The sequence below is a fragment of the Octopus bimaculoides genome, chromosome 21, assembly GCF_046866305.1.
Source record: "Octopus bimaculoides isolate indiv1 chromosome 21, ASM4686630v1, whole genome shotgun sequence".
NCBI classification, from domain to species: Eukaryota; Metazoa; Mollusca; class Cephalopoda; order Octopoda; family Octopodidae; genus Octopus; species Octopus bimaculoides.
Window position 1 is genome coordinate 22,385,620 of NC_142948.1, and position 26,274 is coordinate 22,411,893.

The window sequence follows — 26,274 nt, forward strand, 5'->3', positions numbered from 1 at the left end:
TCATCTGCGAATATATACTGGTGTATTGGAACATGGTTGCGGTGGTGGTGGTATATATATATATATATATATATATATATACACACACACATAAAATATACGTCGTCTGATCGATAAGTATCTGGACCGTTGTCATAGTAATAAAGCTAAAGCACGCAGAGTCAAGTCGCTTGGCACATATTCACCTTGAACTCTACTGTGCATACGCTCTAAGTTTTAACGTTCTCGGTAACTTCCGCTGTTTACAGCAGTGCTTGGAAGGAAGGTGTGTAGCGTAATATCGGCGAATTGACCATGACAAAGAAAGTTGAGCAGGGAATCTGCAACAAATTTCGCCAAAAGCTTGGCGATACTCGCTCTGATGCTTACGCAAAATTTTCATCGTTCTCGACACAATCAAGTTCTTGTGCAATTGAAACCCGAGTGTCTTTTTGATCAGCTGAAATCAGTTTTGATACAAACTTGTCAGACACCTGTCCCATACCCAAATCTTTACAGAACTGAACGTAACTAATCTTCACATCCTTTGATAACTCACGGTGGGGTGATTCGACGATTTTCCCTTCACAGCTACACGCACATCTCCGACGTTTTTCTCAATTCTGCTGGTTGCGGGTCTCCCAGAGCGTTCGTCAATATCGACATGTTTTCGGCCATCTTGGAAACGTCTGAACAACTCATATACTTGTGTGCACTTCATACTCTTCTCCCTATACACTCTCTGCAACCTTGCATAGGCCTCTGGGCAGGTATCACCATGACAGCTTCCTCTGTCATGGTCAGTGAGACGATGACAAGCTACAAACCTTTTAATGCGTTAAATAATAGGGATGGTGATATCGTTTCCCTCATAGATTTTCATTGTGTTGAAAAAATAAAATTACTTTTGATACCTATTCCACCTTTCCCCGAGAATTCTCTGACGGAAATCTTTATGGAAAGAGGAATACAATGCTAGCATTAATTATTAAATACATATATTTTTTCCTTATTTTATCGCAATCTTAATCTCTCCCTTTTAAACAAACTTAAAGGTGGGTCACCTTATGTGTGGTCGTTTAGAATGCTAAAAATAGCAGGTATCAATTGGGTCTTTAAGGTAATTTTTTTCAACATAATTGTAATTGAATCATCAAAACTATGAGAATACAAAGTGGAGATGCATGAAATATTCGTTTTCCTCCCATTGTTTTCTTTATTTAATTTCTACACAACCGTAATCTAAAGCATGAAAGCTATGAGGAAACATAATTGAGGGGTGCACACTATCCAAAAGTCCTCACCCAACAGTTTTTCTCCACAGATTCCAATATCATCGTAGTCTACAACATCAGAAAACATTTTGCAGATACTTTCATTAATAAATATCCAGTTTTCATGAAATCATGAGGAAACAAATTTAGCAGGGCACATTTCTATAGTTATGTCTTAAATTTACTGAGCGAGTGACGAATAAAGAATTATGCAAGTTGGAAAACAAGTCAAATGTGCAACTGTCATTTAGCATCTAGCAAGGAGGCCGACCACCGAGCGGACTTTCTGCTACTATGCATAATGAAGGCGTTGGCGTGGTTGTGTGGTAAAAAGCCAGCTTCTCAATCACATGGCTCCAGGTTCAGTTATATTGCGTGGCAACTTGGACAGATGTTTTCTACTATAGCCCTGGGCCGACCAAAAGGAATTTAGTAGATGGAAGATAATATATATATATATATATATATATATATATATATATATATATATAGAGAGAGAGAGAGAGAGAGAGAGATAATCAATTTAGCATTAAAAGGAAGGATCACTCGATATTTTTAGTGGAATCTTTACTCACGAATTTTTATGTGGAATACTTTGACAAGGACTGAAGTTTCAGCTTGTTAGCTGTCATAAAATGTTCTGGTCATACATGATATGGGTTTGAAATTTTGGTACAAGGCCACCAATTTTGGTGGAGCGGGATAAGTCCATTACATCGACCCCAGAGATCAACTGGTACTGATTTTGTCGACTCCGAAAGGACAAAAGGTAACGTCAACCTCTGCGGAATTTGAACTGAAATCGTAAGGATGGACGAAATGTCCATTAGCATTTTGTCCGACTCGGTAACAATTCTGCCAGCTTATCGCCTGATACATACTTATTAACGATGACTGTGCATCACTGACCGCTGATCATGCAAAATGCCTGCAATGCCCATGCATGAGGTTATTGCACCCGCGGTCGGCTTCATCCGGGTTTTCGCTCACTACTTCCATGCTCGCCGCGGCGCTGTCCTATCTGACCGGGTATCTGACAGTCGCCTCGCTGGGGATTGCAAAATCTAAAATTTTAAGTCAGATAAGGCTTGCACAGCACCTCCCAGACTTTCCATCCTACTGACATGACCCAGAAACAAGCCAGAGCAAGATATTCAGTGCCAGTATGGGTCGGTAGCTCAGGAATGTGGGAGCGCCATAATCTCAAGCGCAATCGAACATCCTCAAAATGTTCAATACCATTCCTTGCATATCTGGCTTTATATCACAGCCTCCTCCTAGAGACATGCTTTAACAAAAGCTGAGGGATACCTTACTCCCAGTGGACAGGTGAACCTAGTGTAGACTATCTAGCGATAGCATGAACCCTCGGAAATTCCGGGTTGGTGTCCTGTGTGTAGCAAGACCACATGCGTACATATATACATATATACACACATACATACATATGTACGTACGTATGTATGTTTGTATATACGAAACAAAACATGAGAGGTTGTTATAAAATTTTTAGTTATAATCGTATAAATACTTTTGTGTATTTCATTTTGTTTTCTCCAAACCCGAATGCTATGCACATCCATATAATATAAACAATTGTTAAATAACAGTATTAAGAATTCCATGTAAAATACAAATGGAATTCTTAATACTTGTTATTTGTCATATAATTAAATTTTTAAATTACACTGTCACAATATATATATATATATATATATATATATATATATATATATATATATATATATATATATATATATATATATATATATATATAAGGAAAAAATCTGAAAATGTAGGAGTCTTTTAAAAGTATTTATTAACTTAACCGGTTTCGCTTATTTAAAAGATATTCAAAAGTAAATTTGTGTATCCTTTGTAGTGTAAAAAATTAGTTTACAAAAATGTATTCAAATCAAACGATAGAGTCTTTGACAATCATAAGAAAAGGTTTGAGGCTATTTTTTGACTCATCACAATACACAAAGCCTAAAACCTTTTCTTATGATTGTCAAAGACTCCGTCACTTGATTCGAATTCATTTTTGTAAACTAATTTTTGACACCACAAAGGATACACAAAAGCTCACACTTCACTTTTGAATATCTTTTTAAATAAGCGAAACCGGTTAAGTTAATAAATACTTTTAAAAGACTCGTGCATTTTCTGATTTTTTCCTTATACTTTTACTCATTCGGTAACACCCAAATTCACTTTGTTATATATATATATATATATATATGAGACAAGGCATAAATAATGGTCATTATATATATTTTTTATTGTAGCAAATTATTGTAGTAAATAAAGAAAAATATGTAATGACCATTTTTCATGTCTTGTCTTGTATACTACCCTGTGTGAAACCAGTACAACTAGGAATACGACCTTGGATTTACAACAGAGAATGGCAATGAACTATGACCTCGGATCCTGCCACAATAATACGCGGAGTTCTTCACTAATCTAAACAAATATTGTTAGCCTGGTGTACTAACAGAGAGCTTATAAAGTATTTTGCCAGGATTGATAATCTCTCACTAATAATTCTCTCTCTGTGTCTTTCTTTTGAAAGTGTCAGCGTGGGATCGAGTGAATGAATGTTCATAAAAGACGCTTCACTCAGAAGGATGTTTACTGAATTAAATAAGTACTGAAGGAACAAACGAGCCAAATGGAAAAACAAGGGTAAAAAAAAAGGAGATATAAAATATAAATATACGTAAAACGAAGGAATAGTTTGTGAAAAAAGGAAAACAACAGAACAGCAGACGGGAACGACAGTATGTCGGCTGCATTATATAATAACAGTATAATGAAAGCCAGTTGGGTAAAGATGCAAGAAAAGACTTTTGTCTTGTCTTGTCTACAATATATATATATATATATATATATATATATATATATATATATATATATATATATATATATATATATATATATATATAATACGAAAATAAAATGAATGAGGAATTTTCGGCTCAATGGAGGGATTTTATTTCAGTCAAATAAATACACAATTGCTGGGTGATTAACCTATAATTTTAGAGTATTTATAAGGTCGTGTGGGACAGAGAAAAAGAGTGATAGAAGATTAAGTAGGTAGGTAGGTAGTTAGGTAGGTAGTCAGCCACATAGATTAATAGAAAGGTACATAGACAAGCACTCAGATACGGATAACTAGATAGGTGTACATACACATAGTCAGACCGATAGAAAATTAACCGCAGAAAGACAGATAGTTATATATATATATATATATATATATATATATATATATATATATATATATATATAAACAAATAGTAAATGAGTATAAGCATATATACGTACAGGTATGTGCATACCGACATCCACCTGTATGTATAGGTGCATATCTGGGTACAGGACATTGCAAACAAACGTAGACGAGAACACACGAGCCACATAGAGAACATCTCCTTCATCAGCCACCCACGTTTTAACACCGGCGTTTCGACGAGCTTGGGCAGGACGCATCGCTAAAACGGCTCGTCCCATGGATCGCAGATTAAATTTGTATACGCAAATTAAATCTAGCCATGGAGGAATGTAGTGGCGGACAAAAAACAAGACAGGAAAACAAACAGAAAAGGCTTTCCGGCCAGACGAGAAAAATTATGTGTGTAAGAACGCGATGAGGCACGGACCCGAGAGGGACAAAGTGGTGCGTGCGTTGCTTGGCGAAAGCCAAGGAAGGAAAGGATTATTGACCGGAAGCATGTGACCATGCCGGTGTAAAGGGAAGAGAGAGAAACAGAGGGAGGAAGTAGAAGAATAGGTGAGCAACGAGAGGAAAAGAGAAAGAGAGGAAAAACGAGGGGGAAAAAGAGATACGTAGTAGTAACAGAGGAAGAACGAGAGGGGTAAAGCGAGATACGTAGTAGTACAGAGGAAGAACGAGGGGGGGGGGAAGGAAAGAGATAGAGTAGCGTCGGAGGATATGAGTTACGAAAACTACTTACATTTGGAAGAGGCTGCGTTCAATCATGTAAAAACAAATAGTAAATGAGTATATGCATATATACGTACAGGTATGTGCATACCGACATCCACCTGTATGTATAGGTGCATATCTGGGTACAGGACATTGCAAACAAACGTAGACGAGAACACACGAGCCACATAGAGAACATCTCCTTCATCAGCCACCCACGTTTTAACACCGGCGTTTCGACGAGCTTGGGCAGGACGCATCGCTAGAGAGAGAGAGAGAGAGAGAGAAAGAGAGATAGATAGATAAGCAAGTTTTTAGGGAAGATGGCTGGACGTTGCCTGTGTTTTAGAAAGAAAGAACGGGAGGGAGGGAGGGAGAGAGACACAGATAGAGAGAGAATTAACTTTAAGATTAATGAAACGTTAGTTTTGGTTTTCTGTCGCAAAGTAAGACAAATAAAGAGGAATCTAATGAAATAATATATATGAAAGAACGAGGAAAATAATAAAAGAGATTGGAGGAGGAGAAAAGAGAGTAATTTAAACAACAGAAAAGAAGATAATGGAAGAAGAAAGAAAATGTGCGGAAAAGAGAAAGACGAAAAGCAATGACCGAAATATAGATAAAGAATACGGAGGAAAGCAGAAAAGTGTTAGGTAAAGAGAAAGATAGATCGCTATATAGGTAGATAAACATAGATAGATAAATAGATAAATAGATAGATAGATAGATAGATAGATAGATAGATAGATAGGGGGATAGAGAGACAGGCAGATATAGACGGATAGACAGACAGAGAATGAAAGAAATGGGGAGGACTGGAGTAAAGAAATGAAGGAAAGTTTAAATCAAAACTCAACACATGTTTTGGTAAGAGTGGGAAGGGCCGGAGGTTTGTAAGATGGCACAAAACAGGTTGGGCTGCAGATGAAGGAACAACGCCCATGATTAATGAGAGAGCGGACTGTTGGAAAGATTACGTTTATAAGGGTCTTAATTATAGGTCTTAAATAAAAATAATAAGTAGATAAATCATTGAATAAATTAGGTTCCACCCTTATGTCGTAAGGAACACAAGCAATAACGTTAGGCTTCAAATAGAGGAGATTATACACAGAAAAATATGCACCCACATGTCTAATTATATATATATATATATATATATATATATATATATATATATATATATATATATATATATATATATATATATATGCACGTGTGATTTTATTTGTGTGTAAAATCCCGCGTGAGTGTTTGCGCATGCGTATTTTACAAAGTAGGATCATCAAATTCTGGTCACAATAAAGTAAGTGTGGGGAAACAAGTGGGTGGACAGTTGGATGAGAGAATATAAAGAGATAGGAATAGAAAATATATTGAGAAAATGTGGGATAGATTATTAGGTATGATACACACACACACACACACACACACACACACACACACATATATATACGTCTGTACTTTTGCCTTTCATCGTTTTGAGGTCGATGAAAATGCACGAATCTCAGGCGGTAAATTGGTGAATCTTTAAGGAAGGCCAGACAGGATGCTTTGCAGTATTTGTTTCAACTCTTTGCATTTTGGATTCCGATCCCGCCGTGGCGTACTTGAGTAGTAGACTCAAGTTTACCCTTACAAAAGTCCACTCTTTCGGGGTCAGTTTTGACTTAGAGAATACCTTCCAACTGATCTCCGAAAGGATTTAATGATCTTATAATGAGTCATGGCTACTGTTGCGTACTGCATTTCTCCACCCGACTAAAATGAAATATATATATATATATATATATATATATATATATATATATCATTGAAATAGAGGAATAAACTTAATACACAATACAGATATGGAAAACACACAATACTAAGAGTTTTCCGGCCAGCCACATGTACGAAGTTATCTGATTACCGATCTGCAATCAATGCACGAGCGACGGTTTCCCAATAAATTGAAGAACGGTGGCACGTGTGTTGGTTACTGATTGGAAAACGACTAACTCCATACCTATGGCTTGCCGAGAAACTCCAAGTATTGTATGTGGGTATCGCATATTTTTATATTATTTATATATATATGTGCGTGTCGTTTGTTTGTATGCATGATTTTACGTAGAAACACACAGACTGACACAGAGACACACACTCGTTTGTTTTCAAACAATGTTTATTAAGAAATAAATCTTAAAATGCCACCCCCTCCAGAAGAACCCTAATGCTTATCTTGAATGTCTTTTCAGGTGGTTTAGAACGTTCCAATGGAATAATTTACTTAAAATTGGTCGAAGAATTTGGTCGCAGTGCCGTTGATACAGCATGGGTCGTTTCCTTAAGTTCAACTGCGAAATTATTACTCGGTAAGTGGTCTATTATTATTTTAATTATTGCTCAGGGTACTCTTGTATTTGTATGGAATACTCAGTAAGAGTACCCGTATGTATATGGAAAATTCAGTATGGGTAGCTTTGTTTGTGGAACACTCAGTAATTTACAGTGAGTTATTCATTTTACTGAGCAACTGAATAACTCGTTGTTGAGTCTGACGGAGATCCATTAAGTTTCCGTGTATTCCTGTGTATGTGTGTGCATGAGTGTATGTTCCTGCGTGGATGCCCGTGCGCGTGTGTGTGTTTGCACTTCTGAGAATATGTATTCCATTTAAACCTCTATACACTATTGCGACTGAAAATAATTACCAGTGGCCCTTTTGGATTTTGTGATGCGATAAAGGGTTTATTGGGTGATTAACTAGTTTATAAGAAGAATGCTTAATAAATGGCACGGTACAGACGAAGAAATGTTGTGAAAAAGCGACAAAAGTAAAGCAATGCACATCAAAGTTCTGAAAACTAGGGTAAGAATTTATAAAACAAAAGAAAACCTGATAAGAATGTTACAAGGTAAGGGAGTTCTTCGCTATGGCAGGCATTTAAAAAAAGGGAGATATAAACTTATTAAATAAAGAGAGACAATTGAGACATAAGGAACCGACAAATGTCGAGACGGTTTGGAAATTGAGATGTTTTTGTAGCCAGCTGGATGCAGTGATAGAATTCTTTCCCTGTTGCTAAACAATTTGGGTCTTGGGAAAGCTGGGGGTGTTTTACCAAGGATATCCATACCTTCGTCGTTGTTTAAACATCTGTTTCTGTAAACCACTGTGATTTATAGTCTTCATTTGAACATGAGACACGGTAATGAGAGGAGTTCAGGATCTAATCTAGATCCAAGTGAAGATAAGGTAGGCGACTGTGTTTCAAACGGTATAGCTTTTCACGCATTTTGCCTAAGAATTATGTTAAAGGTATTCTCTGACAAGTTAATTCAGGAACAGGTAATCCCGCGGTCAATTGACGACACCCCCACCTCTAAAATCTTAAGTTCTGGACCAATATGGGAAAATATTGTGTTATACCTTACAATTATGATACTGATCTTTGGGGTTTTGTAGCACAATTTAAAACTTTTTTCTCCTTGCTGAGTCTGGGAAAGAGGAAGCGTCCATGGCCTTTGCTGACCTTCCGAGATGAGTGAGGTTGATGCCATTAGAGTTTGTTTTGAGACTTCGTATTTGAATACTTACAGGAAGAAAACCCAGAAGAAGGAATTCTTAGGGGAACGATTGGCTCTAGTGATTTGTCTATTTCCCTGCAGGCCTCGGGGTGAAGAGAGACATAACAAGGATGGTGGGAGAAGAAGATGTCGAATGTGGTATGAATTATCCAATGGAGGTGAAATGAAGCCAGCCAGCTCTAAGGAGTAGAAAACATTATAATAGCCGTAGAAACAGTAGAGTGGAGAGGAGACAGAAGTACACCTGTGGGTAAAATACTAGAGTGTATTTGTAACTGACCCTCTGTCAGTTAGTTGAGTGGCCCTTCTCAAGGTCCAGAATGTAGGCATGCAACAGAAACACCGTCCCAGATGTGAGGAGCAATACTCCATTTTAGATCTCATTTCATTATCAATAATTGTTAGGGGTTGAAATAACTTCTGGCTCTGAACAGAAGGGCGAGTTCTCTCTAATAGGAGACATCTTTTGTAACGGTGAAGCCCAATAATTGGGAAGATATTTGAGGGAGGCTCTAGTTAAATACTGCTCGTGATTGAGTTGGGGTTTCTTTTATATGAGTAACGGCTTGAAGGCGGCGAGCTGAGAGAATCGTTAGCACCCCGGCCAAAACGCTTAGAGGCATTTCGTCTGCTCTTACTTTTTGAGTTCAAAATCCGCCGGGTTCGACTTTGCCTTTTATCCTTTCGGGGTAGATAAAATAAGTACCAGTTGAGCATTGGGGTCGATGTAATCGATTTATCCCTCACCTGAAATTGCTGGCCTTGTGTCATAATTTAAAACCAATATGAGTAGCGTTTATGTTTTCTTTTTTTTTTAAAGCGGCGAGATTGCTGTCTCTTAATTGTAGGAGGCTTTTGAAATCAATGTAGGTTTGATGTGTAGTTTCAGATTGATAAAGCATGGTAGGAAAATTCAGGGGTGGGGAAATGAAGGTCAGTGTCTCCTGCATAAGAGTGGGTATCATTGGATGAGGAGACAAGTAAGTCATTGACATATAGAAGGAAGAGAGTATAGCGGACAAACCGAACAAGAGATAGAACGATCTCCGTCAATACACGTAGCAATGGTGCAATCTGATGAGAGGCTGCGCTGAAAGTAAAACATCATTAGCTCAGCTCTCACGGTAAGCGTTTAAAATGTTTTAAAGCTGGAAAAAAGAAGAAAACTATTGTTTATCTTCTATTCTATTTAATTAAATTTGTGTATAACAAAGTTATAAATAACATGCTTAAATAACATGTTTCTTATGACACAAAATTAACATGGGTTTAAGAATCACTGTTTTACAGTATTTAATTACACGGTATCTTCCCTCAATCTGGACGTCGATGAAATTAGTACCACTGATATAATGGAGAAAGCGATTACATTGTTACCCTTTTAGATATTTTGTCTTTATAGCAAATTCTTATTATTGCCACTGGTGTTGTTATCGTTCTTTCTTATTTTTTTATCGAAGTCCAGAAGGAAGAAGAGTGAAGGCGGATGGCCTTGTGGTTAGTGTGTTGCACTCTGTTTGTTCGTTTGCTTCATGCTTTTATTTGGTGAGATTGGAGTCATCCCCGGTAAGTGGTCAGAGAGACGTCATCATACGCAGAGCCGACTAGCTCCATCAGTGCTCTCCATCGCTGACCCCGCAGCTTCTGCGTCGAATAAGAGTAAAGCCCTGGTAGGATGATCTAGCGGAAGGCGGAGGACATGTCCGTACCGGCGGATGCGATGGATAGCTATGGGATAGAGGTAGGATGCTGCGGGCTGATGCGTGTGTACACGTAGTTCTTTGTTGGAAGCGTGATAGCATCATCTGATATTTTCGATGGTTCTCAGTGCTCTGCTGTCGAAGCTATCGATCCTCTTTGCCAGGGTTTTCGAGAGGGGCTACGTTTCTGCTCCGTAGAGGAGAATGGAGAGGGCCGTGGAATTGTAGATGCACGTTGCACTCACGATCGCAAAATCGTGGTTTCGATTCCTGGTCCACACAAAACATTACTTTACACGTTGCACCTTTCCACTCAGCTGTGATCCTGCGATGGACTGCCATTCTCTTCAACGGAGGTTATTGGCTCTCGGTCTCTTATATGCCATGGAAAGGGAGTAACCGGCCTTAGTAGTCGTTGGACTCGAGGCAGTCATGTTCTGGGTTGATGAAGAAGAAAGAAAGGTGAGGCTGATTTCAGTAAAATTTGAACCCCGATGTAAAAATACGGAACGAAATACTATTTGGAATATTCATTTGACTGCTCTGAAGATTCTTCTAATCTACTACAGCCCTCTCCCGCCACCTTCTTCTCTTTAGCATTATCAGAAAGTCTTCGTTGTTGGTGCTAGAGAAAAGCCTCGCCAAACCGACTCCATGACCTTCGTGCGTGTGTTGGTTGATTCTTCTGTACAGTTGCTGTCACTTCCAATGTCTTCTGACAAATGTCAGGAATATCGCGCCAAGCTGAATTTTATTTGTTTATTCTTTAATATTCGCTCAAACTCTGGAGCTTGCTGTTATTTAGCGTGTAGGTGGGCGTGAGTGCGTGTATAATTATTATATGTATATTAGTACACACACACATGTATATATATATGTGTGTGTGTGTGTAGTTACCCTATTGCTCTTTACTGTTCAAATTGGTTCTTCTAAGACTAATATCATATGTACGTGAAGCCATATTTCTCTCTCTCCTTTCCTCTTTCTCTGTATTTTCCCCAGTCAACGGTCATCGTCTTCTCTCTCTCTCTCCTCTTTCTCTTATACACACTTAAAACAATTCCACAGGGTGAAAAACTCTCGTAGGTTGACAGTTCTTTGATAGCTTCGTGTGAGGTCATCGAATGTCAGATTAATGAAATGTAGCGGAAACGGAGTTGAGGTAGCCGTAGGCAGAAGACGAAATAAAAGACCAGAAATCAAGAGGGAAAAAAATGTAAATGACATTATAAATGTAAATTTAAATATAAATTATTACTGTATTTTAAATAATTTAAAATTTAATTTAAATATAAATACCAAGTAATTACCATGTATTAATCCATCGGATTTCTTCGCCCAATTTTCTTGGGAAAGTTGTTGGGTTAGAGTTCACAGATATCCCTTCCATAGGATTTTATCATTACACTTTCTGGGTAGATTCCCAAGCATGACCAACCAAGAAATTACCATTAAAACCCTAAATTAATTTTTTAATCTAAACTTTAGACACAAGAATACAATTGAGAATCTGTCTCTGGTTCTATATTTTGTTCACTATTTTAAAATATCCAACCGATGTTACTATGTTCTCACATTACTGTGATGCTAATTTAACATTATATAACCACTGCCTTATTATAGATATATAATACTCTAAACCACAATAAATGTTCATATAGCACCAGGAGCGAAGTCGAAGAGACAAAGTAAATATATATAGATACGCGCATCCGCGCATAAAAATATGTACGTATGAGTGTGTATTAATTTGCATGTGTGTGTGTGTGTATATATATATATATATATGCGTGTATATGTGTATGTGTGTATGTGTGTATGTGTATGTATAAATATATGTGAGTAACTTTGTGTATGTGTATATATATATATATATATATATATATATATATATATATATATATATATATATATATATATATATATTGGGTATATTTAACAAGGGAAAGATGTCTAAACTATTATTACAGCTGGAGTATTCCTCAGCTGTAGTGGTTTGTTCGCTCTTCTTTAATGACACAGTAAAAGTCAGAAATGGTTGTTACATTGCAGTTGTAACAACAGTTCCTGCTGTCAAAATAACAATGGTTTCTCCCTTCGTTATTGCATCGTTAAATTGAGGTTTCCCCACAGTAAACCTCCGTCGCTTAACATAGTAACGATATATTATCTAACACACTATATGCATTATGTACAAATTATATATATAATCTTTTACTGGTTATAGTCACGTGACCACGGCCATGCTGGGGTATCGTCTTGAAGGATTTTTAGTCAAACAAATCTACGTTAGAACTTTTTAAAAGCCTAGTACTAATTTTATCTGTCTCTTTGCCGAACCGCTAACTTACGGGGATGTAAACACACCATCACCTCTTCCTTTTTTGAAATAAATAATACTGTACCAAATATTCTCTATTTCTAATTCTACTGCACACACACACACACACACACACACACACACAAACACGTACAGAGGAAATGTTTTACATTGACATTGAAATTCCTTTTACCTGTTTACCCCTCGTCCTCAGACTGAGGTGTGAAGACGAGAAGAAAATATATACCATCTTCACCTAACTGAAAATTTCGTGGGTGCAGAACATATCCATGTGGTCAAATGTACATAGTTAGAAGGATGAGAATTTAAAACACACTTTGAACCTATTCCAACGTGGAAATATTTGGGCTTCCTTTGATCACTTGAGGCCATTCTACCTGAATTGGTACAATAATAAAAATCAACTGTTGTTATATTTCAGGATGGTTGTTTCTCTCTCTTTTTGCCAAATGACCACGCGTGCTATATACTCGTCCTTCACTTCAACTATATTATTGTTCTTATTTTAGTGACCTTTGTCTGAAATCTTTTGTCATAGAAAGACACAATGGACTAAACGGGACAGGAGGAGACATGGAGACACGTGAGATGGAGAGTCGCAGGATGTGTGACGAAAGATTTCAGACAAATGGCACTAAAATAAAAACAATAATAAAGCTGAAGTGAAGAACACGTACAGAGTCTGTGTGGTTATTTGCCAAAAATATGACCATCCCTAAGTATAAAACAATATATGTTTCAGCACAAGATTTCACACCAGGAATCTTACAAAATAAATCCATATACGTAAAAAGCAAATGATTCGAATCTAAAAATCTTTCATATAACTTACACAACGTCTCGGCATCAATCTCGTTCAACATCTCAACTCAGTGGAAAAGTCTGTTTTATTTCTTAATCAAAATTTTCCACACAAAACGTAGCCCATTCTTTAAGGCGGTCAGCTGGCAGGATCATTGGCACACCGGGTAAAATTCTCAACGGCATTTAAGTACCAGCTGAGTACTGGATCGATGTAATCGACTTACATCCTCCCTTGAACTTGCTGGCCTTGTGCTAAAATTTGAAACCACTATCTTCTTCATTTGGTCCTCCACTTTACCAAGAGAATAATTCTCTTGCATTGCAATTCCTCTGGTACATTGTGACAATTACCGTTTAATTCTTCTACATTCATTATAATCATCGTTATAACCAACGAAAGTAAATTCACAGCCTTACATATACTAAACCAGTGTTTTCCAACCAATTGTTCCCGAGTCCCCAATATAACTTTCCAGAAAAATGTATGCCCCACCGATGGTTGGAAAAAAAGGAACAACTTTTTTAAAAATATTTTATCACAATTATTTAATACAAAAAATATTTTAATAAGTATTCGGTACAAAAAATGTAGATTATTAACTTTTTAAAGTCAATGAGAACCTTGTGCCTGGCGACTAGGGCAGATTTCCTTGATTTCAAGAGATATTTTGATAGCTTCAGTCGTAAATCACCACATTTTCTAATTTCGAGTCTGCTTCTCTTCGCTCGAAGCAAATCGTCAACAACACTAAAGCCACACTGAACCAAATAAGACGCGGGGAAAGGAATCAAAAGATGCTTTGCTGAAATGGCACTGCTAGGGTATTTCCTGTCATCTTCATCACATCTTGGCACCATTCATTTTCAACAAAGTATTCACTGATTCTTTTACATTAAATTACGACGTCGAGGGTTCCAGTTGATCCGATCAACGGAACAGACTGCTCGTGAAATTAACGTGCAAGTGGCTGAGCACTCCACAGACACGTGTACCCTTAACGTAGTTCTCGGGGATATTCAGCGTGGCACAGTGTGTGACAAGGCTGACCCTTTGAATTACAGACACAACAGAAACAGGAAGAAAGAGTGAGAGAAAGTTGTGGTGGAAGAGTACAGCAGGGTTCGCCACCATCCCCTGCCGGAGTCTCGTGGAGCTTTAGGTGTTTTCGCTCAATAAACACTCACAACGCCCGGTCTGGGAATCCAACCGCGATCCTATGACCACTGCCCTAACCACTGGGCCATTGCGCCTCCAATGGATCCCACAACGCACCACAATTTTCTCAGGTTCCACTGGTGGGGCGTATGGCCCACGTTGGGAATCACTGCGCCAAACTTTTTTGACTATCTTCCATACGGCGAATAACTTTCATTTCTTTCTCCGAAAGTTTGGATTCAATGTGATTTTAGGAGCACTTGGCTTTAATAATTTCCTCTTATTTGACGTGAGTTGAGTTTTTTAAATCGTTTTTATTACATTAAAACTTCGTTTTTAAATGTTGAAATACTGCAAGCACAGTAAACAATTTTACATAAGAAATAACACTGTTTACAATCATTATTTCTTCACAAACTCTCACGTGGAGTGGCTAAATAACTTTTATTCATAAATAGCCAGTTACTAGTTTATACTAAGTGATTTGTTGAGGTGTTACAACAGGTGTCAGTTGGAAACAAAAGATAATGTGTGAATGAATACTTTTAATTGAAAAGATCATGTTCGCATCTGTGTGTGCGTGTGTATGTGTTCACCTTATCTTGGCGTTTATTGGTCGTAAATGCAAGGGTGGCGCAGCAGTGAAGACACGGACGACTTAGACAAATTACAAGCTAACGTTATAGCGAAACTGACGTAAATTCAGTTGTGGTGAGCGCGCACACACACACACACACACACGTGTAACTTGGTGGTGTGCTGGAAAGAAAATACCAGCTAGAAATAGAACCGGAAAACATGTTTTAGATCGGCGGAATGTTGTTTATTGATCGGTTAACCTCCATCTATCCGTTCTGTATTCAAAGGCGCTCCAGTAGTGATCAGCCCGCTTTTTTTTATTCAAACATTGTTCGTCTACGACCAAACATTGTTTAAAGTTTTTTTTTTTTTTAATTGACTGCATAAAACGTCAGATTTGATTTAGAGCAAAAAAGAAATTTGAAGGGCAGAAAGTAATTAATATATTTAATCAATATAAAAGACAGCGAGCTGGCAGAATCGTTAGCACGCTGGACAAAATGCATAGCAGCAGTTCGTTCGTCTTCACGATCTGAGGTTCAAATTCCGCCGAAGTCGATCTTGTCTTTCATCCTTCTGCGGTCAATAAAATAAATTCCAGTTGCGCACTGAGACAAATTTTAATCGGCCAGTTCCCAACCCAAAATTTCAGGCTGTGTACCTATAGTAGAAATTATTATATTTAACCAATATTTACTCGAAAACAACAAGCAAGCAAGTTGCTCTTTAAACAGAGAATGGCAAAGATTCTAAGAATACAAATGTTGAGTAATTTCTCTTTAATAAATCAAATACTTCACTATCTTTGATATATCGTGACAAAACCTCGAATTCTCTCTGTGTTGTCTTAATAGTTATACGATGTGGAATTACTACAACGATACAGTATTCGCTTATTATTTCCACAACGATTCGCCGATCGCTTGTTAATACGATACTTCATTGTTCCTTTTTCAAGACCTTTGAATATTTCCGAATTGTATGAAAAAGCCTTTCAAAATTTCAGAATGTATGAAAAATGGGACGAACTAAAAGTCTGAAAAGAGTCATAAATGTTTAGGACAAACTTATGAAAATGCTTTGGACAAGTGTGTGGCTGTGTTGTAAGAAGTCTACTTCCCAACCTCATAGTTCCGGGTTCAGTTCCACTGCGTGATGCCTTGGGCGAGTGTCTTCTACTTTAGCTTCGGCCAACCAAACCCGTCGTGTATATATATATATATATATATATATATATATATATATGTGTGTGTGTGTGTGTGTGAGTATTCGTATCTGTGTTTGTCTATCACCGCCGCTTGACAACCGGATTCTGGTGTGCTTACGTACTCGTAACTTAGCGGTTTGAAGAAGAGACCGATAGAATAAGTAACAGGCTTAACAAAAAATAAGTACAGGGGTTGATTCATTCGACTAAAAATTCTTCGAGGTCGTGCCCCAGCATGGCCGCAGTTAAAATGACTGAAACAAATAAAAGAAAAGAGTTAAAATATGATTTGACACGAGAAAATCCCTGCTAATCGTTCAAATCCCACTGAGGTCCACTTTGCCTTTCATCCTTTCGGGGTCGATAAAATAAGTACCAGTTGAACAATGGGGTCAATGTAATCGACTCAAACCCTCCCCCTAAATTGCTGACCCTGTGTTAAAATTTGAAACCGCTATCACACCGGTCGGAGAAACGCTGTCCTTCAAAATTTTGTTCTACTCAAGGTAAACTTATAGATTTATTGTAAATTTTAAAGTTTCTTTTTTTTAATATTCCATACGAAGTATACCAGTAATCTTTTACATTTGATCTTCATCGACCTTGGACTCCATTATGTCATGTTTCTTTTTTAAAGACTATCACGTGAGACTTGTAAGAGAGTTTAGTTATTAAATTTAACAAGTCCATGACTCACGCACAGCTGTGCTATTCAACTTGTATTTCAAGTCATCTTACTGTATCTTGATATTATGCAGAGATGTTATAAACAACGCCAGATCATACATTCAAAATAAATGGAAGTGGAGAGACAAGTTACTGAAGAGATTGCAAGAGTGCAATGAAATAATTCAACAAAAAACTATATAAATTAATAAAGGACTGAACCAGTGCGTGTGTTTATTACCGGCATAATGCCCCTCCCAAGGTTTAATTATAAAATACAGATAACTCTCAAAATAAGTGTATCACAAAAATACTGAGGTTAACAAAAGGGACTGGTGTATCACAAATGCAGATATGTCACAAAATACAGGTGTGTTATAAAATACAGGTGTGTCATAAAATACAGGTGTGTCATAAAATCGTCCGATGTCGGAAAATTTTCCTTTGATTTTTTCATATTTACTGATTTAAAAAAAAGACTAAATATCACATATTTTGACAGCGTATGCCTCATTTCACACATGAAGCCGAACAGGTTTTTAACGATTGAGACCAATTTGAAACAAGTTGTGTTGTTTAACTCCAGGTCCTTCAGTTGGTCAAACAAACCTACCATCTCAAACATTCATGCTATCGAGTCTTTTTTATATACAACAAAGGTCACGTTACCCCTTATATGTCCGTCCTTTTAAAATGATATATTGTGATTTCAGGGCGATTCAGCTGCTATTTTCCAGCACCAATATATAGCTATGGACCCACAAGCTTCTTTATGTCTTCAGATAATAATAATAATAATAATAATAATAATAATAATAATAATAATAATAATAATGACTAATTTTTGCCTGAGAAATGAACTACACTTACATTATTACCGTCACATAGACTGTAATAGTAAATGATCATTGCCATTTGTGCAGTTAAATACTTGCATGGATTTGGGTCGCTGGTATATCTTCAGTCAACGGTACACGGTTCACCTAACATAGCTCTCACCCTTCAGGCGGTAGCAGAAAGTGGAGCAGACAGGTACATTGTCATAACACCGACCGTTTGAGGTTTCCGGTTAAAACATATGATCAGAGAAACAACACGTCACTCATACCAGTAAGATACAAATATAAACGCATTATAGTTAACCCGTCTTTTATGGTCAGCTTAGTTTTGGTGCCAGGCGTCAAGGCCTCCAATTGCTCCGTTTTAAGGGCACTCAAAAGACTTGGTTAAAAAACTGAAAGATAAATCTAATGACATAGGAATTGGTAGCGCTGACTAGAACTTGGTGGAGAAATTCTTGCTATTAAACCATCTCGTAGTTTGAGGCAGCAAGGATCACCACTATGAAAGAGACAGGAGACCAGTGTTCAGCGTGGTCTAATCCAACCTGGATTGGTGGTGACTGCCATAACAACGTTTGCAACAGGATCTGCAAATACCAGATAAGTCTGATTTCTCACATGAGAAAATACAGCAAAGCATCACATTGAGAATACTGTGCAACTGTATCCTGGTGTGCCTCCATTCGTCGAAGCGACGAGTGATATCAAATACACGCACGCACGCACACACACACACACACACACACACACACACACACACACACACACACACACACACACACTACAGAAAGGGTCAGTTTGAAAGGCACATCGCCAGATGACTTAGAATAAAGAAGTCAAAACAAGAAGTCTAAGATTAAAGAATTTTAATTCAAAATTGTGATTCAGTGCAAAATATGTTTTGGTTTATCGAAGACTTCACTAGGGATGAAATATATGTCTCTTGTGTGAGTATGTGTATTTATATACGTAAACAGGTATATAAATTCAGCTTGTAAAGTACATCGGAGGTTAAGATAAATTTTGTGTGTGTGTGTGTGTGCGTATGAGAAAGAGCGAGAGAGCGAGAGAGAAAGAGAGGGGGGAGAGAACGCAAGAAAGAAAGAAATCGCGAAAAACTACGTTTTAACATTTAACGATATTAAGACACTCTTCTGTTATCGTGTTTAATGAAGATGAAGTGAGGTGGAGGTGGGTTTTAACCATCTGTTGGTGGATTGTAGCTAATCTTGGAGCGGACGGATGCACCCATGAGCATGCACAAACACACACACATTATATATATATATATATATATATATATATATATATATATATGAATGAGACATAGATATTTGTAGTTATATATAAACATGTGTATACTCACATCGTTTGCGTGTGTGTGTGTGTGTGTGTGTGTGTGTGTGTGTGTGTGTGTGTGTGTGTGTGTTGTCAGTTAAAACCAAAGAGATTTTGACATTTCTGACAGTCAAAAATTGTTTTCGTGGCTTTCCGTCCGTCTGTAAATACACACCTACGCTGACAGGCAGGTGTGTGTGAGTATGAGTGTGTGTATGTGTGTGCGTATCTCTGTCTATCTGTCTGTCTGTCTCTTTCTTTCTCTTTCTCTCTCTCTCTCTCTCATATACATATATATTGGGTCATGCCATAAATAATGCGGTTTTTTCAATTGCATGGGAGGGGGACGGGATAAACTATCCGCATCCACTTGATATAAAAGCGGGTAGTAATTTTACCTTGTTCTGTATTCTTAGTGCAAATTGTGAAGAGAGCAGTTATTTTTTCGAAGCTATAATGGAAGTGACTAAGGAGCATATTCGGCATATTTTGCTTTATGAGTTCAATAAAGGCAGCAATGCAACAAAAAATGCGAGGAATATTAATGCAGTATATGGGGTGGTTCCAGAAATTCCGAGTCGGAAACTACAGCCTAGAAGACGACTTTCGTCCTAGAAGGTGTATAGAGCTCGACGGGGACGTCTTGCAAACCCTGATGGAACAAAAGCCCATCGTAACTGTTGAGGAAATAGCAGAGAAGCTTAGATTTGGTCATTCAACCATTCATCGATACCTGCGTGTCATCAGAAAAGTCAGCAAATTGTCTCAATGGGTTTCTCACAAACTTTCCGAGTCTAATCGCGCAGAGAGTGAATGTGCTCTTCTTTGCTGTCACGTATCACGAATGAACATTTTTGGTCCGAATAGTGACTGGTGACGAGAAATGCGTTCTCTATAAAAATATCAAGCACCGAAGACAGTGGGTAAAGCGAAGAGAAACACTCCAGACTAAAGAAGGTCTTCACCCACTTAAGGTGTTGTTATCTGTTTTGCGGGTTATGAAAGGTTTAGTCCACTTTGAACTTTTAAACCCAAACCAAACGGGTGCAAAGGTTATCTGCTACGAGCAGCTTGAGCGGCTTCATTTAGTCAGCGCTAGAAGAAAAACGACCATCTTTGGTTTCAAGACGAAAGGTGTTCTTCCATCAAGATAGCATTCGAAAGACTGGAGCAGTTTGAATGGGGAACGATTCCTCACCCACCATATTCGCCGGACATTGACTCAACTGTTTATCATTTATTCCACAGTGTTCAAAATCATTTGGACGGAAAAAATATGAATTCTTTTTTCTCGTTCCTTCCTAATTCTTCTATGCCTCTGCTTTTACCTCTGTTCTCTCTCTCCATGTGACGGGTGTTCGGCCAAGCCTGTCCTTTCTTTCTTGGTTCGACTACCATCCGTGCAACATCTATATTCCTCCCCATGCCTGCAATCTCCTATGTCGCTGCCGTAAGGCTTCACTTCCACACACACCAGCTTCATTTAATTCGTCCTTAGTCGAAAGACACCTGTTGTTAATGTCATGTTATTTGCATTTGTATTCGTGTACCATTTCTCCGGGTTTTTTTCGTCCTTGTTTTCATATACATTCGCTGCTTTCTTCTAAAGAATCTACTGCCCTTAGCTTAGTTTTTCCTTGGGGCTAGCCAGATTGGAGCAGTCTCGAATATAACCTGCCGAAATTGCAAAGATAATCTGGAACTCGACTGAGGAGAGAAAACTCCTAATGACCTGTCCTTGTTTTTTCCTGTCCCTTTTTTGTATTCATATATATGCATTCATATATATGTATTCATATATATATATATATATATATATATATATATATATATATATATATATATATATATGTGTGTGTGTGTGTGTGTGTGTGTGTGTGTGTGTGTGTGTGTGTGTGTGTGTGTGTATGTATATTCATATACACATATATTCATATATGTATATGTATATGTATATATTAATATATATATATGTGTGTATATATATATAAATGTATGTATTCATACACACACACACACACACACACACACACACACACATATATATATATGTGAATATATATATGTGAATATATATATATATATATATATATGTATTCATATATATGTATTTTTATATATATATATATTCATATATACTCTTTTACTCTTTCACTTGTTTCAGTCATTTGACTGCGGTCATGCTGGAGCACCACCGTTAGTCGATTTATTCTTTGTAAGCCTAGTACTTATTCTATCGGCCTCTTTTGCCGAACCGCTATATTTCGGGGACGTAAACACACCACCATCGGTTGTCAAGCGATGTTGGGAGGACATATTATATATAGATTATATATATCTATATTATATTATCTATTATATTATACATAAATGTATTATATAATAGTATATTATATATATTACATATACTCATGCACATACGCATATACACCCCCACATATTAGTGTACATCACTCTCTCTCTCTCTCTCTCTCTCTCTCTCTCTCTATATATATATATATATATATATATATATATATATATATATATATATATATATATATATCCGAATGTATGTATCGACGTATATATGAGTGTTTATGTATATGTAGCTCTAACCTCATTGCTGTCCACACATTTGGAAAAGGTGTAGAAACGTTGTGTAGGTAGTGAGGCCAGTATGGGAAGCCAGAAATTCTTGGTAAAATAAATATCCGGTCTGTTTGTAAACGCTGACATCTACATTGTTGCTGTCGGTACCACCAGAGGCATTCTTTAAGAAACCTTCTTGCACTTTGACTGGCATCGTTTCCACTACTCACCTTCACACACACACACACACACACACACACACACACACACACACACACACACACACACACACAGTCACGCTTGTCGAAGTTTACACCTTTAGGTATAAGTAGAGAAACACGCACGCACAAAAAACACGTGTATACACAGACTTATGTATGTACATGGTATATATGTATTTGTGTGCGTATTATATGCGTCTGTATACACCCATATATATGTATATATGTACATGTAAATATGTATACACGTGTATATATCTATATATGCGTATATATGCATGTGTGTATGCGTATGAATATATATGCGTACATGTGTGTACATAATACATGTTATATGTGTGTACATAATATACATATGTACATTTGTGTGAGTGTTTATGTAAATAGGTATATGTATATATAAAAAGTCTAACAAAAATGCAACAAACGGAAATATTACGAAAACAGAAACAGAAAATTTGTCGCTTATTCGTCATCAATCAACGTTCAGAAGATCATTACAATTTTGCGCCTTTAATGTTGATATTGTTCCCCCTTGGTGGTACCAGTGGCAAAAAGACACTGGTAATAACTAACGAATGTACAGGACAATGACGAAAAGAAACAACAAAATAAAACATACATATACAAGAAAAACAGCTGTGCGGCCGCAAGACACTGACATGGGGTAACGCAAGGGAAAATGAAAATGTCGTGTAGGAATGAAGATTAGAGAAGGATAGAGAGAAAGTCAGAACGAAGGAAGAAGTAAAGTATTAGGGAGGGAAAGAGAGAGAAAGAGAGTGAGAGGAAGGCAAAAGAGAAGCAAAGGAAGAGAAAGCGACAGAAATAAATCTCATACAAAAAAATATTCAAAGAATATTTTGGTGTTTATTTTCTATTTGAGAATTTTTCCGCCGGAACCAGGATATTTTTAACTAAGTGTCCTTTTATGTAAGAGACTATCTCAAGATTTAAATGTGAGTGATATATTATCAGAAGATGTAAGTTTTCGATGCGTTACTCTGAGTTTCACATGTCGAAATATACAAACTACCGAAAAAAGAAAGGATCTTGAGAATATATTGCAAAAATATTCAAAAACACAATGAAATAACGTGCTTCAAGATTTGATAGTTACTACCAATGTGTCCTACATTCCTTTATTTATTGCTATGTGCAGAAGATATCCTTTCCTTGACGTTGGTTCATATCCCTCACCTCACTTTCACCTCCATTGCTAGCAAAAGATAATTGTTGTTGCTATTTTTTGCTTCCGTTTTTGCTTAAGTTGCATTTCTTCCAGATTTTAGATTTTAAAATTAACTCTCTGTATTTTTAAAACCATGTTTGTTTGATTGTCATATGTTTTTGAAGTCTGTCTTAATATTTGCAAAAGTTTGGGCTGTGTAGTTTAAATATTGAGACTAGCAGCAACACTATTGCTAGCATCTCTTGCCACTGCAACCACAAATGAACACAACAAACGGTTGCCGCTCCGTAATATAAACACAGCAACAAGGTTTAGAGGATATTTTTGTCACTCCGGGAAATGAGTCGGATGTTTAAATGTCTCGAAATCATTTTACTGTTGGTAAAAGAAACTAAGAAAAGAAAATACAAATTTCAATCTGTGATTCTCGAAAAAGAACAAAAACAAAAAACAAGCACATTCTCAGCAAACATCTGTGTTGGCGGCAAGCATTCACCTGAGCAAATAAACTTTGTAACATTTTTTTCGCACCTTTGTGCTCTGAGTTCAAATCCTGCGTGGGGTAGTCTTTGCATTTTATATCAATGACGTCGATAAAATAAACTATCAGTCACGCACTGTGGGGCAATGATATCGATTAGCCCGTTCTTTCCAAAATAACTGGCCTTGTGCTTAAATTGGATACATTTAACAATAACAATAAGAATAAGAACACTTTCTATTATAGGCACAAGATCTGAAAATTTGAGGGAGGGGGCTGGTGCTTGACTGGTACTTATTTCATCGACCTCTACGGAAAATGATGATGATGATGATGATGATGATGATGATCTTTTCATTAGCCACAGCGGCATAGATGAGGTGAACATTACAAAGAGAGTCGACAATTTGCGTGAGGGTTTACATAAAAGATGAGGAGAAAGAGATGGAAAAGACGGGTAAAACTCAATAAAAGTAATCAGAATATACAATGTATGTAATAGCATGAAAGATGTAGTCATGCTGAGAGCGAAGAGACTCTAACTAGAACCATTCCAAGAACCCCACAGATCCAGGGTTACCCTGACCACCAATGTTACGTGCCCTCGCTCATCTGTTGATCTCCAATCTACAGGCGCATGCTTGGAGTGGAGACATTCACCTTAACCACGGTCGCCCATCTTTTCACAAACAACAACAATGATAATAATAATAATAATCATTTCTGAAATCTTGGGGTACCTGAAAAACACAGATGCAATGTGGTTAAAAACTTTCATAACCACTGGGTTCATAGAACAAATCTGATAAACATATCCCATCAATTGCCTTGGTAATACATTTTTGAAATTGTAAAAAGACTTTATGGACACCCTGTATATATATATATATATATATATATATATATATATATATATATATATATATATATATATACGGTGGTGCCCCTGCATGACCGCAGCTTTAAAGCTGAAACAATTTAAAGAATTTTAAAAAATATATCTAATTTGCGCGCGCGCGCACACACTCAGACACACATAGACGGACCTCTAGCTTCTACTCCCTCTCCCCATTCGATGTTCCCCGTTTTTTGACAGACTTCTTTGCAGTATGACACTTCCGCTAAAACGGATCATCAAAAGTTCACGTATACATTTCGGCTATATGCTTCAATATATACATGTATGTATATGTGGCGTGTCTGTGTGTGTATGTGTATGTTTGTGTGTCTGTATCTGTGTGTATATGCACGCGTGTGTGCGCGAGTAAATAGAAACGTTATATAACACACACATACATGACACACAACACACGTACACTCACGAAAACATATATACGCACTTGAGATTCCGTGCAAGTATGCCTGCGCCTCTGTGTGTGTGTGTGTGTGTGTGTGTGTGTGTGTGTGCGCGCACACACACACACACACACACACATACCATTTCGCCCTCTTTTATTTATATTTAAGTAGATGTAGTCATATATTAATCGATATATATATATATATATATATATATATATATATACATATATAGGCCATGTGCTAGTGGGGGTCATGATGCACCTTGCTTGTGATTTACTTTAATGGGTATTTTCATGTAACCCTGGGTCTAACAAGTCGGAAAATTGATGTTGCCAGCAAAAAAAATCTGGGATAGAAGATACCGCCATGGACTTTTTGATCATGTCCACTTTTACCACTTGAGGCAGAAAATTAAGGGTATGGAAAATTTAAACATCTCTATCTCTGCAACTCTTTGTCAAAATATTTCAAATGACCACTTAAAATGATTGCCTGGTCAAGACCTACAAGTTCATGCAAATGATAAGCAAATTGCTTCTGTAAAAATGTCACTAGAGGTTAAAAGTTTGCAAACTTTGACCATTACCTATAATAATATCTAGGATTCATAAGTTTTATTTATCACCAAGACCATATAACGTTTTTTTAAATTTTTTTTATTGAAAATTAATCAAATCGAAGGCTTGTGTGTGGTTTTTAAAACCAGAAGTAAAAAGAAAATTGAAAAGAAGTAGTGTTTACCCCATGGAATGTGAGATGTTTCTGCACTTTTACATTCTGTTTTGTACATATTGCAGAATGTGTCGAATAGAAATAAGGCAAAATCTAGCAAGCGGTACTTTGGAATCTTTCCTTGAATGACCAGAGAAGATATTTGAGTTGATCTAGAAAATGAAACCTCAAATCATGCAAATATCTTCATCAAAGAGGTTGTTGAAGTCAAAAGTAAACAAAAGTTGACCCTAACTACACCATAACAGTTTGTGATACATGGTCGTTATGAAATATACCATATAATTTTAATATTGAAACAAATGCCAGCTTGTATAATACTTTCTATCTCTCAAGTTTAAACAAGATCCATTTCAAG

The 26,274-nt window shown here is 37.0% G+C and overlaps 1 protein-coding gene across 1 annotated transcript in view; it reads left to right on the top strand.

The window, feature by feature from the left end:
* The window catches only part of LOC106876862 (monocarboxylate transporter 12-B), a 100,922-nt gene that overhangs the window by 7,936 nt on the left and 66,712 nt on the right, over positions 1-26,274 (top strand). Inside the window, exon 2 of the mRNA XM_014925595.3 lies at positions 7,452-7,568. Coding sequence (XP_014781081.1) covers positions 7,452-7,568 — 117 coding nt within the window. The remainder of the gene's footprint in view (positions 1-7,451; positions 7,569-26,274) is intronic.